The following is a 15,921-nucleotide window of genomic DNA, read 5'->3' on the forward strand; positions in this document are numbered from 1 at the left end:
GGCTGGGTGAGGTAGTTCTCATCTGCAATTCTAGCAGTTGGAAGGCAGAGATAGGAGAAATAACACTAGTTTGAGGCCAGTTCAGTCTACACAGTTAATTCCAAGCCAGTCAGACCTACAAAGCAAGATTCTGTCTCAAAAAATAAATAAATCCCACTTGCTATGCAAAGAACCAAGTACTTCTGTGCTTTCCATGCCAGGAGGACAGCACTCACTGCCCAGCACTGGTTCAGCTGCTAGGGGCTAACATGCTACGATGTCACTTCCAACTGTGTTGTTTACAGCAACTTTTTAAAAATCCCTGTTTTAGTTCCATTACCATTGATGTTTACCTACACCTTGCAAGTTTGTGAGAACTAGATAATACATATTAACTAGGCTTAAAATGCATACAAGCATTTAATATAGCTGACATATATAGTAAGAATTCAAAAGTATTAGCTATAATTATTACTGTTATTTAATCCTTTGAACACCAGATATTTTATTACCCCACTTCAACAGAGAATATAAACAAACAGGAGTGGTGGTCTAAATAAAAACAACCCCCATAGGTTCATAGGGAGTGGCATTATTAGGCGGTGTGGCTTTGCTGGAGGAAGTGTGTCACTGGGGGTCAGCTTTAAGATTTTCAAATGCTCAGGACAGGCCCAGTGTTGCTCTCTTCCTGCTGCCTGTGGATCCAGATATAAAACTCTCAGCTCCTTCTCCAGTACCATATGTCTGCCTGTGTGCTGCCATGTTTCCCACCATGATGATAATGAATTAAACCTCTGAATCTGTTAAGTCAGCCCCAATTAAATGTTTTCCTTATTAAGAGTTTCCCTGGACATGGTGTCCCCTCACAGAAATAGAACACACACACTCTCTGAAATTGGTGAAGTGAGAGATGTTTTTGTCAGTGTCATTTTATGATGGCTGTTGGCCAGGTCTTTGTCACCATGTAGCCATTTCTGCATCACAAATTCATGTGTCCTAAGTGACAAACAATTACAATTCCTTGGTCTCTCAGACTCTAAACTTTTTTAAGGATCTCATGAAGAAGCAATGTAAATCCTACATAATTAAAACTTTTCTATTATGTGAAACATTCAAGAGAGCATCAGTGTGGTGATATTTTGTTTGTGTTTTAGCAAATAAAATTTGTCTAAATATCAGAGTGCAGATCTAAGACACTAGAATTCAGGCAGTGGTGGCACACACTTTTAATCCCACCTCTTAGGAGACAGATGGATCATCTGTGAGTTCAAGGCCACCCAGGGCTACACAAAATTGATCCAGTTTAAAAGAGAAACAGCGGGGCAATAGTGGCTGCCACCTTTAATCCCAGTACTTGGGAGGTGGAGACAGTAAGGATATGGCTTGGCGGAGAGGGGAATATAAGGCAGGAGGAGACAGGAGCTCATGCAGTCTGAGGCAGCAGTCTGAGGATGCAGTCTGAGGACAGGATCGCCCCTTTGGTATGAGCACTGGTAGCGTGGCTGGTTGCTCTGCTTCTCTGATCTCTCAGCTTTCACCCCCAAGTTTTTGTTAAGAACAATTAGAATTTGTGCTACACATCAGCATTGTCACCTGCAAAATGAGAATCATTATCTTCCAAGATCTTAGCGAGGATTTTGGAGTACTTGTTAAGAAATGCTGGGCCTCAGTGTGGTATTGTCAGGCTAGCCTAGAATACTGCAGCAAGATCCCATCAAAAAGCCAACCAATCACCCACCCACCCAGCCAGCCAATTGACCACAATGCCTCATTACTAATGCTTTTAATGATTAGAGGATGACAGTACATGGAAAACACAAACATCAGATAATGGTCATTCAAATGTAATTCAGAGAAGTCAAATTTAAATTTTCATTCACTCACAGAGATAATAGATACAGAATAGCAATTTGGATGAAATACTCAGGATTCTTGGCAAAATTTAATTAGTATTTTCTTCTTTTGTCCAGAATAAAAATAGCACATCTTTTTATTTGGCTTTTATTTTGGAGATAGGGTATAGTTTGGATTGTCACTCACTGTGTAGCTCATCCTGGCCTCCAACTTGGAAAAATCCTCCTGCCTCAGTTCCCTAAGTGCAGGGAATGCAGGCATGTACTAGTATACTCAACTTTATTTCTTCCAATAATAATATATCTTAAAGCAATTCTAAACTGAATAAAATTTGATGGACTATGCTACCTACAGTAGCAGAGTAGTAAAGCTGACCTGCATTGCAATCTTTTTATCTAAAACATATTCTCTGAACCCTAAACCTTAGTAGTAAGTAGTATCTGGTTTTTTTTCTAAAGGAAATAAAACTTAGTCCAACATAAAGACTTCATGAAATAACTAAGCAAATGTTCATCAAAAATAAGAGCAAGTTAATAAGTAACAAAAATTAACTTAAAATGTGACTTCCTTTGTTAAAAGGTTTCAAGGATCAACCATGGGCATTCAATGTTGCTGTATTTTTATTTTCATAATGTATCAATATGGCATGGCTAGGCTACTTTACATAAACAAATAGAGGACTGCAGGGGAAAGTTTAATTTACCTGAGTTCTCTGCTGATTTTATGTTCTAAATGAAGGAGGGCCAAAACTAAACTCTCCTACACTACTGTTTTAAGAACTGTTACACTTCCTGGGTAGTGAGAAATTCTTTTAAATCCCATTTTCCTTCCAAGGTCTACATTTTCTGAGACTACATAATATTTTTATAACAGGCAAATTTTAGTAAGAATCTCAACTAGAAGTTAAAAGACCTAAAAAAGTGAAAAGATATTTTAAAGACCTATAAGAAAATCAAGTGGATTCCAACCCCACAAAGGTATCAATCTAAAGTGAAAGGTTAAAACCCATCCAGGATAAATATGAAAGAAGTCATGAACAACAAGTTCAGAAAAAGAAAAATGAACGCAGTCTCTTCACTAATCCTAATACTGATCCTGCTAAGGCAAAGGGTTTTCTTCTACCACCCAAACAAGAAGTAAGACCCCAACTGTCCGGAGCATAAGGACATTTAAAATGTCTACCGAGTCTCAGATTACATCACTGTCCCACTTACTTCACAGACTGCTGACTCTGAGTGGCCTGAACATGCTAACAGCAACACTGAGAGCTATCAAATGGAAAATGGAAACTACAAAGAATTTCAAGATACATACTTCACAATAAAACAAATGCAAATTACCTTCTAGAATTAATTCAAGAAAATAAATGCTTTTAAATTTTAAGGATCTTAGTTACATTTTCAACTGCATCGCAAAAAAAAATTCTAAATTAATGAAGAAGACAGAAAGCTCGTACAGTGAAAAAACAACCAAACACTACTGAAAAGAAATGAAGACAATAAAAAAAAAAAAGGAAACACGTTTGTTCATGGACTAGAGTCAGAATCGTTAAAATGTTAATATTGCCCACAGCAATCTATACATTCAATGTAAATTCTACCAAAATCTCAAGGTTTTTGCAGAAATAAAAATGGTCATGATAAAATATGAAATTTCAAATAACCCTAAACAGCCAAAACCTTTAAAGAACAAACCTCAAGAATTCATAATTCCTCATTTCAAAATTTACTACAAAACTACAGTAATCAAAATAGTGAAGCACAGGCATAAAGACAAACACAGATAAATGGGATCTCAGAGAAAAGTTTGGCATGTGTGGTCATGATCTTCAGCAAGGGTGTCAGCAGGTCAGAAAATTGTTTCTATAAACATGCCAGGAAAATTAGTATCCATGTGCAAAAAATTAAGTTGGTACCTTGGTATGGGAAGTCCTGTATATGTGTGGCTTTTATTGGTAATTGAATAAAGCTGCTGTTTCAGATGATGGCTTAGCAGAATAGGGCAAGGTGGGATTTCCAAGCAGATAGAGGAGAGAGTAGGCAGAGTCAGGGAGAAGCCATGTAGCCACTGCAGGAGACAGACACATCTGCCAGAGCCCACTGAAACTTTGCCAGTAGGCCATGACCTCATGGTGATGCACAGATTAATAGAGATGGGTTAGTTTAGGATGTAAGAGCTAGCTAAAAATTACGCTTAAGCTACTGGCCAAACAGTATTGCAAATAATATAGTTTCTGTGTGATTATTTCAGGGCTGAGCAGCCGGGAACGAAGGAACAGCCTCTGGCAACAGTACCTTATCCAATATCACAAATAAAAATTAATCCAAAACATAAAAAAATCTAAATATGAGACCTAAAACTATAAAACTCTGAAAAGAATATATTAAGGACGATAAAGAGATGGCTTAGCATGTAAAGGTACCTGCTTCCGCCTACATAGTGGAGACTCCATCCCTACAAGCAGTCCTCTGACCTCCACACGTGAGCCACAGCATGCAAGTCCACACGTGCACACTCATACAAAATAAATAAATACAAAGTAATTGTTTTTAAGAATACATGTGGCAAAATACTTAATATTTGAAGACCACTGTCGACTGCTCAGTAGTTAAGAACACGTACTGTTCTTGCAAAGGACACAAGTTCAGTTCCCAAGTACCCACATCAGGAAGCTCACAACAGTCTCTAACTCTAGTTCCAAATAATTGAACACCTCTGGCCTCCATGGACATATGCACTTTTGTGCTCATACCCCATATGGAACACATAACTAAAAGCTTTTAAAACAGAAATATAATTCAAGATGAGCAAAGGAGAAATTGGGGAATGGTTCAGTCAGTAAAATGCTTGCCGTGCAAGGATGAGGACCTAAGTTCAGATCCCCAGTGCCCATATAATCTGTAACTGCAGATTTGTAACTGCAAGGCTGAAGAGGGAGAGACAGGATGACCCCAGGGTCTTGCTGGCCAGACAATCTTGACCAGTGGTTCTCAATTTTCCTTGTGCTGTGACCTTTTAACAGTTCCTCCTGTGGTAACCCCCTCCATCATAAAATTATTTTTGATGCTATTTCATAACTGCAATGTTGCTACTGTTATGAATCAAAGTGTAAATATCACTGTTTTCCAATGGCCTTAGGTGACCATTGTGAAAGGGTCACTTGACCTCCCAAAGAGGTTGCAACTCGCAGGTTGAGAACCACTGATTTAAACAAATCTGTAAGCTCAGGTTTAGTGAGAGGCTGTGTCTTACATAAGGTGGAGAGCAATTGAAGGATGCACCAGACAATGACTTCTGGCCTCCACACGCACGTATGAACACATATACATGCAAACAGCAACCATATACATATAAATAAAATATATATATGAAATAAGCGAAGGACTAGAACAAAATTCCTTCAAAGAAGATAAGGGAATGGCCCATAAGTATATGATAGATGCTAAGCACCACTAATCATTAGAAAAAATGCAAATAGAAACAACAATAAAATATTACCTCATTCATTAGAGTGACTAACTTTTAAAAGAAACAATATTGGCAAAGAAGAGGAGAAAGCTGAACCACTGGGTACAGTTGGGAGGAATGTAAGATTGCATGGCCACTGTGGGAAATAGAAGTTTCTCAAAAAGATTAAAATGAGATTACATTCGGCCCAACATCTCCACACTATGCTCATATAAGCTTTATTTACAATAGCTAAAATGCAGAAATGACCTAAAACCCCATCAACAAAGGAATGTCTAAGAGAAATATGATGAAGATACGCAAAGGAACTTTTTAAAAAGTGGAGATGCTGATAAGTTACAAATAGGTGAACCAAAGATCAAGGCAAATGAAACAAACCAACCACAAAATGATAAATATTATAAGATGCAATTACAGTAATCAAAATCATAAAGAAGGTAAAATAATGGGTGCCAAAAACTGTAAAAAGGATAGGAAGTCATAATTTAATGGGTAGAGTGTTAATTTTACAAGATGAAGAGAGCCAGGTGGTAGTAGTGATTGAATATTTTTGTCATATTTAATCTCAGTTAACAGTACATATAAAAAAACAGTCAAGGTGTACCAGGAATAGTAGTGATGCATGCCTATAATCCCAGCATTAAGTAGGTGGAGAAAGGAGGACTGAGAGGGCAAGACTAGCCTGTGATATATAGTAAGATCCATGCCAGTCTGGGCTATTTAACATGATTCTGTCTCAAAATTTACCCCACATCACCCCTGCAAAAACAAAACAAAACAAAACAAAACAAAAAAACTGTCTAATACTGACAGGGGAGGTGGTGATTATTACATATATTTATTATATCTATTTTACCACAATAAAAAAATAGAAAAAAGCTGGGAAGATTGTCCACAACTATAACTGCAGCACTCAAGAGACTAAAACACAAGGACTGCAAGTTCAAGATCAACCTCGGCTACTTCACAAGAGCCTATCTCAAAGAGAAAAAGAAAGGAAAAAATCTTGGGAAAATGTAAATAATGCATAGAACTTTCCAAAAGTATTTTTATAGTAAGCATTAATAATCATTTCATCCTAAAAGTTTTCTCTTTCTAGGAATTTATCAGAAAGAAATAAAGACTGTCACAGAAATAAACCTTACACAATAGACATGTGATGCATGATTAAAGCAATATGAAAAAAGGAGAGGGTGAGCTGCACAAACACCATGCTGTGACAACAGTGTGTCTACACAAAAAAGTGAATCTGGAGTCCCACCTCACACTAGAAACAAAATTCAACATGTTTAAATATACACCTAGTGAAGAAGACTACACTACCAATTTGAAGAAAACAACAAAAGAACATCTTCATTGTATTAAGTTGGGAGGAATTTCTCCATACAGAAGCATTCAGCATATACAAGAAAAGTTAGCAGATTGAACATTAAAAATGTAAAAGTCTATTTAAAAAAATGTTAAAGAGAATAGACAACCCAGAGGCAAAGGAAATGTGTAGACCACATATAACATATAACAATGACTCCCGTAAACCTGTGAGAAATAGGAAGAACTCAGAAGACCTTTACCAGCACTTCCGGGAAGAAATGCAAATGGCCAATCAACATAGGAAAAGGAGCTGGTCTCCCTGAAAAGGAAAGATAACACTTCACAGCCATCAAATCATAGACTAGAAAAAGGAGCCAACAAATCTAAAGGTTCTTTCAAGACAATTCAAAGATACGAAATTATTTATGTTCTATTACTTTTCAGTCATCCTTTATGAAATTTTGGCAGGATATTCTGAAATAAATTAGTTATTACTTGTCAATGAATACTAATAAACTATATATAGTCAGACCTTTAAATTTTTAAATTACTTTATAAATCTCACACTATACAAAACATCAACAGGAAATTTACAAGTAAAATTAAAACAAGTTATATTAGTTTCTAGTATATTTCTTTAAAACTGTAAAAATGACAACATACAAAGAGAAATAAAATGTTTGGCCCACATTTTTCAAGCCATAACATTAAAAAAAAAGAGCTAGAGAAAAGAGAAGCAATGGAGGGAAGAAAGAAGTTAGGGAGGAAGGGAAAGTTAGAGGGAGAGAAGAGAGATGGGGAGAAGGAAGGGTGTGAAAAGAGGAAAAGAACTGATTCAAATATTTTTCCACAAAAAAAGGCATTCTTACCAACATTCCCCCACTAATTTATAGGAAGACGTGTTGTGGGATATCGGTACACTGTGTGAAGATGTGTTACTGTGACTGGTAATAAAAAGCTGAACGGCCAATAGCTAGGCAGAAGAGACAGGTGGGACTCCCAGGGAGAGAGAGGAGAGGCAGATAATCAAGGCACAGGAGGAATGAGTCAAACACCTAGAATTGGAAAGGTAAAAGCCACGTGGTAGAACGCAAATTAATAAAAAAGTATGGGTTAACTTAAGTTATAAGAGCTAGTGGGACAAGCCTAAGCTAAGGCTGAGCTTTCATAATTAATAAGTGTCCATGTAGTTATTGGTAGGCTGGTGGTACTGATAGAAGTCATATTACAAAGATGAGTGAGTCAATACAAGGATAAACTGGCAAAGTTGATTATCTTATAGATTAAAAGAAGAAAAGGCTAAATATGTTTTACTCCTTGTATGTTCACTGATATAATTAATTATATCCACATAGAAAAGCAGAAATCGAATAAGAAAATGGAGGGGTAGAAAGCAAGCTGTTCTGCTTTTGACATTTTTTTCTTTCCATAATCTTAAAATAAATTATTCACTTAAAACCTTCTAAAATAAGAGTTTTAGGAAAGAAAATAAATTCAGCAGGGTTCAGATTAGTATTAACCATTAAAAATCTGTTTGGAAGCTAGCGGGTGGTGGCCCTCCCCTTTAATCCCAGCACTCAGGAGACACAGACAGGCAGATCTCTGAGTTCAAGACCAGCATAGTCTACATAGTGAGTTCCTAGATAGTCAGGACTACACAGAAAAGCCATTTCAGGGGTTGGGGAGAGGGGAGGGAGGATGTGTTCAGAATTGGAAAAATAAAAACCTTTCCACTCCCATTTTAACATATAACAACACCAGCTTTTATAATGAAGATGAACTTTTAAATAGCAGCAGCAGCACCTTACATCCAAACAGCCTTGGCAAAAAAAAAAAAAAAAATGTTTCTCTTACTGACTTATGAAAAATCTGGGTAAAGTGATGTGTCTGTCTGTATGCACACACACACACAAGCACATACACTTAAGTGAGTATAGGTACCTGAATGCATGTGTCTGTGGGTGGAGACAAGTAGACAACCTCACTGCTGTCCCTCAGGCACTGTTGATCTGTCTCCTGCTCCTTTCCAGCACTGGGATCACAGTGTGCCCAGTTGTTTGACAGGGGTTCTCAGAGACTCTAGTCCAGTCCTTGCAAGCATTTTACTGTCTGAGTTTTATCATCTTAGGCCTAAGAACACAGGACAGCCTGGGAAAGTCTGAACATATTCTCCACAAACTTCCTATGCTAGAAACTCAATCCCCATATTTACACATAAATGGTATTTGAAGGTGGGACTTTAGGGTGACAACAGGGTCATGAAAGCCTTGCTGTCCCATAAAAGAAGCTCCCTTGTATACACTCTGCAGCCAGCACCTGCTTCCATAACCAGAGTACACTGATGGGTTAACGGATGACTGGAGAAATAGGGATTAGGCAAATGTTGACACATTTACTGTCTCCATGTGATGGTTCTTGCCATAAAAGAAGGCTTTCACCAGATGTTGAACAGACGTGCCAAGCTCTTGGATAATCCTAACTCCAGGATCACAAGCCAAATAAGCCTCCATTCTTTATACTCTGCCATTTATGATATTTAGTTATAATAATCAAAAAAATTACTAAAATACTTCCACAGTGTATTCCTGTTGGGAGTGCAAATTGTCGTAACTACTTAAAAGCAAAAAAAAAAAAAAAAAATCCATTGCTAGGTACACATTCAACAGAAATGAAAGAAGGTATGCACCAAAAAAACTACACAATACTGACGATGCCAGGCTAGGTGGCCTAAGCCTGCACTCTCAACACGTGAGAAGCAGAAGCAGAAGATCACAAAGTCAAGGGCAACCTGGGCTACAAATTCTATGCCAGTCCGGACTACAGAGACCGACCTTCTATCTGGGGAGATAGCTCAGTGGTTAAAGAGCTTACCAGAAGCACGGAGATCTGATTTCAAATCCCCAAAACACCATTTTATGTGGCAAGATGGCCTGTGTGTAATTCCAGCTCTAAGAAAGGGTATACAAGACCCCTGGAGCAAGTTGGCTAGCCAGACTAGCTCAACTAGCAAGCTCAGAGTTCAACTAAGAGATCTCTGACTTTGCCTGTAGAGTGTAACCAAACCTTGAATCTCTGCACACCTTCTATTGGCTTTTATTTTCCCATTTCTTCTGTGTCTTCGCCTTTCCAGGGTCCTCTGCTAGTTCTTTTGCTAACGAATATTTCAGTGTTGAATTTCTGAGGATTTGAGTGTACCATTTTTGGTTTTTTTCTTTCTCCTTTCTCACTCCCCTTCTCCCCTTCTAGTCCCAGGTGGTCTGGAACTCCCTGTGTTAATAGGGCTGGCTTTAAATTTACAGCAACCCTATGTTTCTGCTTTTTTTTAAAAAAAAAAAAAAAAAAAAAAAAAAAAAACTGCCAACAGGTCTTGCTTTATACCCGTGGTTGACCTTGAACTGGCAATGTAGTCTAGGCTCCTTAGCCTCCTGAATGCTGGGATTGCAGGCTTGGTGATGTAATGTATGTGATTGGCAGTAATTTATAATTGAGTTGATGTCTAATAGATATTTTGAACAAAGTTCAGGATATGAGTTCTTTATTGTTGGTCCCTAGTTTATTCCTGTGGTCTGTTTGGTATTTACTATCTGGGGTTACCAGGAGCTCCTGAGAAGTCAAGTAGGATATTAAGTATCCACTGAATTTAGAAACAGAGATCTCAAAACCATGACAAGAGCTATTGGGGACAGGGACAGAAACTGTCTAATAAATAATATAAGAAAATGCCACAGAAGGGAAGAACATGAGCCTCTGCACTGAAAGAAATAAGTCCAGCAAAATGGGTGGAAAGTGGAGGGTGGAGATCATAGTATCAGAAAACCATATAAAAAGAGTAAATCCTGAAAGCTATGAAGAGAAAAATATCACAATGAATCAAACAATAAACTGGCATCAACTCTTCAACATCAACACTTGAAGCCAAAAGACAATGAATGGAAAAAAGTCAAAGAATTCTCATTCTTAAAAATTCCAGGAAAACCTGTTTTGAAGTAGAATTTACACACTACTCTCTGCATTATAAAAAGATGGTACTCCAACAAAGTCTAAAAATATACTTTCCATGGATACTTTCTCTGAAGGTTACAAAAGGTTTCACACAAAATTAAGAAAGAAATCCTAAAAGTAAGGACACTTTTGAAGTAGTTTGTGTTCCAAAACTTCCAGGAAAAAAAAAAAACAAAAACAAGAACTCATTACTGAGGAAAGGCATGAACATAGGTATAATGAATACACAGAAAGACATGTCAATTTTCTCAACATTGATTCATAAAATCAATAAAATCTCTCAAAAATAATACAATGGTTTGTGGTTGTTTTTTTTTGAATTTCAATCAAGGTATTTCTAAAATACACATGAAAGGGATAAGAGCCAGGAATATCCTAGACTACTGAAAAAAGTAGGAGAATGTCTTACTGTTACAGAAACTTACTTTAATGCTTTTCTAATTAGGATAACAGAATAGTGAGAGGAATTGACTGATAAATTAAAAACTGCAGAAATCCAAAGTTATATAGTAGATAAAACACTTCAGAGCAGTAAGACAGCCCCCTTGAATGGTTCTGAACTTTAAATACTCATGATGAAAAGAAGGGAACACATCGCACAGGACTGAATCCTAACCTCACATTACACATAAAAACTTAGTCTACACAAACTGTGAACTTGTTAAAGGCAAAATTCTGAAGCTTTTGGAAGACAAGTAGATTATCTTCATTATATTGGTTCAGGAAAGAATGCCTTAAAAATAAACATTAAAAAAAAAGAAAAAACTGAAAAATTCTACTATACTGACATGAAGAAGTCTCTCAGCCAAGACACTATAATGAAAATAAAGAGATAAGTCACAGAATAAGAAAGCATTTATGATACCATAACCGAGAAATGGCTAAAATTCAAATACATATATATAGATATAGACACCATGTTTATAACACACACAAATATATTACAAGTACATATACTACATATAGGCAGAAAATGACATTTATAAGAAAATAAACAAGAGAATGGAACACAAAGAAATTTAAACCATGATAAACATATTAAAAACATTTATTAATAATCAGATGGTCAAAAATTCTAATACCAAATGTCAACAAGAACAAAGAGCAAAGGCATCTTTATACACTCCAGTAGCACTATAAAATAGCTTAATCAGTTTGATATCAACTAGTAAAATTAAAATCATATTGCTCTAGAAGCATAGCCATGCTACTCCTGAGTCAAGTCTTGGTGAAGTATTCTAGTGTTTTATATCAGAGTCAAAAACTAGGAACAACCCATTTGCCCACTAACAGTAAAATGGCAAATGACTGTGATACAACCTGTTGCAGGATACTTGTACACTGTACGGAGATGTGTTGCTGTGATTGGTGTAATAAAAAGCTGAATGGCCAATAACTAGGCAGGAGACATAGGTGTGACTTCCTCGCAGAAAGAAGACACCATCAGGAGGTGAAACAAGGAAGACACACAAAATGAGAGAGGTAAAAGCCATGTGACAGAATGCAGATTAATATAAATGGGTTAAGTTAAGTTATAAGAGCTAGTAGAACAAGCGTAACCTTATGGTCAGCTTTCATAACTAATAAGACATCTCTGTGTCATTATTTGGGATCTGCCCAGCAGAACAGAGAAAGACTCGCTACAACAATCCTATTACTGAATGCAATGCGACAATGAAAATCAACTAACTGCAGCAGTCAGCGATAACAAAGACCGTGTAACAAGCATAACACACTAAATATGATTCTATTTTCACAATGCTGAAACACATACAACTAAGTTATGTTTAGAGATGCACACCGAGATGCTAAACTATAGAGCAGATAAATGAGTAACTTAAGGAGAGTCTGAGGTGCAGCAGAATTTCTTAACCCTGATGCTGTCAACAGACACCTATTTTGTTACCTGCTAAATACATACACATGTTTCAGTATTTTCTTTAATACAAGAATTACATATTTTCGTACTTTCTGTCAGTTGCCACAGAGCAGTCAGGACTCAGCTTCAACAGGTTAAAAACAGACATGTCACTCAAAGCATATTTTTGTTACTATTTTTTGGTTTCTGATAAGATAATGCAAAGGATATTAAGTATCTTAAATTACACCCAACCATACAACATTGAAAAGAAAACTTAAACTAGTGCTGATTTTACAAGCACTAGGAACTCTGAGAGCTGTACAGCTCTGGACTGAGTGCAAGGACGGCAACTATATGATGGGAAGCTAACTTAAATTAAGAACACAACACAATTTCCTAGAAACAATCTTGGCTGTCCTGGAACTCACTCTGTAGAGCAGGCTGGCCTCAAACTCACAGTGATCCCCCTGCCTCAGCATCCCAAGTGCTGGGATTAAAGGTGTGCACCACCACTGCCCAGCCAATTTAATATTTTTAACAGTCCCCAATTTCCATAAGCAAGTGGTAGCTAGAATCAAGCTTTAAAACAGCTGTCTACTGAACACTACCATAAATTTTAAGGTATGACAGCATTCACATCACAAAAATAACTTTAGCTTCCTTCATATAAATTTACAACTTCCAGAGAATCTTGAAAATTAAACAATTTTTAGAAAAGGAAAAATGAGGCCAAAAAGTCAAACAAGCTTAAATTTACATTTTTGTTTAAAAAAAAAACAAAAAACCCATGCCTGATTCCTCAAGAGCAAATGCAAAGAATCTGTGTTCTTCAGTACCATTGTAAAAATAATCCCACAGGAATTATGCTAGCCAGTTTGTAATGTTAAACTACATGAAGTCTCAATTTTTTCAGGAAATTTCAACTGACTTTGCAATAAGATCATACATGACCCTCTGCAGAGTAAAATCGCACAATCTGCCTACACCATAGAAAGAGCCTGTTATCTTCTGGGTCCCTTTTCCTCTCCCATACCACGTTTGGCTCTATGACCTCTACAGATAATGACAGTAATTTCTACCATTCATTGAACCCCTTCTAGATGCCTTACACTTTCTATATATTTACACTACAAATACTGAGAAATAGGCCTTCCAGTGAGGGAAGTTACTGGATATACAGTCACTGTCAGTCACTGAATACACAGCAGGTAACATGCCCAAGGTCACAGACTGCTGTGTGGGAGAGCAAGAAATATTCCGGTGTGAGCTCATGTTCTTAATCCTCTGCTGTTTGCTATCTGATGAAATGTCCTCACACCACAGCAAATACCCATGGTCACCTACCCTTCTCACCACAAGCTTCAGGTGCCTTATGGGTTTCTCTTGGCCTCTCCTCAGTAATTGTATATGCAGAGGACATTAACAAGTGGAAAGAGTCGAAGAAACACTCAAGGAAACTATGGTTTTACAACTAACTAAGCATTAGTCGGAGGAGGTGATTATTTTGCCCATGACCACCAAGCTGGCTCTGACAGCCAACACTAGTGTCCCCAGAATGATTTTTCAATCACACTAAATGCCCTTCCAACCATGCATCTTAGAGAGTAAGCTCTTGTTGAAACCAAATTCTGTACCAACTTTCAATAGCATTCTCTGAAGAGAACATTTCATTTCAACAAATAATGAGGAAATGCATATGCTGAGAAACGATTCAAATGCGAAACTTTGGACCTCAATTTTATTATATAAATATGAATGTCAATTATAATACATGACAAGTGTGACAGTAGCCATGTGAACAAGATGTTCCGAAAACACTCAGCGCAAAGCAAGTGTGCCTTTCAGACTGGATAAAAGATGAGGACTAGAATTTTGACAGAATGCATTCAATGCATGCATACATTACAAGATAAAGTGTAGTATGCTTAACAACTAGGAGAAATGCTTTCTACTGAATGGACGTTAAAGTAAAAACACACCACTGCAACTGGGAACAGAAGATCTGAGTTCAAGGTTAAATTGAATCATGTGGCCATGAACTAAGCTTCCTGGGTATCCAACCTTGGAAATGTGGACGCTACTACTGACCTGGCCACTTCCCAGAACTTTCATGGGGACCAAATTACATTAAACTGAAAAGTTCACTTCTAGGCAATCCTGTGGGTCCTTCCCCTAAACTGTGCCTCATAAAAACCTCACCCTTCAGGAAGTAAATATTCCAGTGACATCATTCATATACTTCCTAGGACAGTATAAACATTTAACATTCACACCTTCATGTTGAAACATCAAACCTCTACTGAAATAAATACGCGTGGAGTTTTTAATTCTTCAAGTGCTGGTCCTGCCTTAGAGCCAATGCTCATTATATTTAGAAACTAGGATGAAATGCAGATTTTCTTCTGGAAGTTTTCTGTCAGAAATTCCATCCCATGTGGCCAAGCAAGCAACTCAAGAACAGACAGACTGCAAGCTGGCAATCACTTTACTCTTGTTTTATTTGAACTACAGATACTGCCCGCTCTCTGTCCCTAGCTCCCAAAAGTTACCTGTTTTGGTGCAGCGTACCTGCAAACGCCATTAGTAAACAAACATGCGCACACTGAAAAGCCTACTGAGTTTCCGATTTTACAATGAGGGCCACAACCGCCTGCTCCTCCCATGAAATTACACTCGTTTCTTTCCAAGTTTGACAGGGTGGACTGCCCAACCATCACTCTTGAAACTGCATCCGGGCCCCCTGTATTCGGTAAACCCTACCGTCGGAGCCACTGCTTTGATGCTGAGGTGAAGTTTCAACGTTCAAAGCCCAAGGAGAGTGGGCAAGATACGGGAAGGGGTGTGGGGGTGAATTCCTCGTGCCACCCTGGACGGGCGACCGTTTCAGCTCCAAAGTCAACTTCCCGTTTTCTCCCTCTTACCTTATACACTTTCCCAAAGGCTCCGTCGCCCAGTTCCCCTATAATCTCCCAAAACTCTTCGGGGTTCAGGTCTCTCTTCACGTGTTCGTACTGCTTCTTCTTCTTCTCGCTCCCCAACTTGAAGATCTTACGGAAATTGAAGAAGGACATTTTTCCTGCCCGGCAGAGTCCCTGGCACTTAAAGAGCTAGGAACAATAAAAGGCAAAGTTTGTGGCGCGTCCTCTCCCGCGCGAGCCCGGGGTCCGGGCCGCTCCCGCCTGGCGCTCCCCGAAGAAGGCGGGGCAGGGACCGGGCTCCGGCCGCGGAGGGGGGCGCGTGGCCCGCGGGGCCCGGACGGGCCAAGCGGCGCCGTGGACACTTCGCTCGCGAGCCCCGGAGGCTGCACCTGCCCCGGCGCTGGTCCGCGCCCAGCCCCGCCGCGCACCGGGCCGCCCGGGTCCGAGCGGTGCGGACGCCCGCGGCGCCTCGCCTTAGGCCCGTGTCACGGTGCGTCTCCCGGGGCGGCGGCCACTCCGGGCCCGGGA

General features: G+C 38.6%; 1 protein-coding gene across 3 annotated transcripts in view; it reads right to left on the bottom strand.

Moving 5' to 3' along the window:
• The window catches only part of Slk (STE20 like kinase), a 52,826-nt gene extending 37,152 nt beyond the window's left edge, over positions 1-15,674 (bottom strand). For 2 of the 3 annotated variants that reach the window (XM_048438983.3, XM_048438981.3), the window contains exon 1: positions 15,397-15,674. In XM_048438983.3, the coding sequence (XP_048294940.3) occupies positions 15,397-15,546 (150 nt within the window). In that variant the 5' untranslated portion in view covers positions 15,547-15,674. Of the gene's footprint in view, positions 1-6,872; positions 6,928-15,396 lie in introns of those variants that run through there. The other variant, XM_087907824.1, reaches the window with a different exon arrangement.
• Between the last annotated feature and the right edge of the window lie 247 nt (positions 15,675-15,921).

Source organism: Myodes glareolus, chromosome 7, assembly GCF_982192425.1.
Source record: "Myodes glareolus chromosome 7, mMyoGla1.1, whole genome shotgun sequence".
Classification (NCBI taxonomy): Eukaryota; Metazoa; Chordata; class Mammalia; order Rodentia; family Cricetidae; genus Myodes; species Myodes glareolus.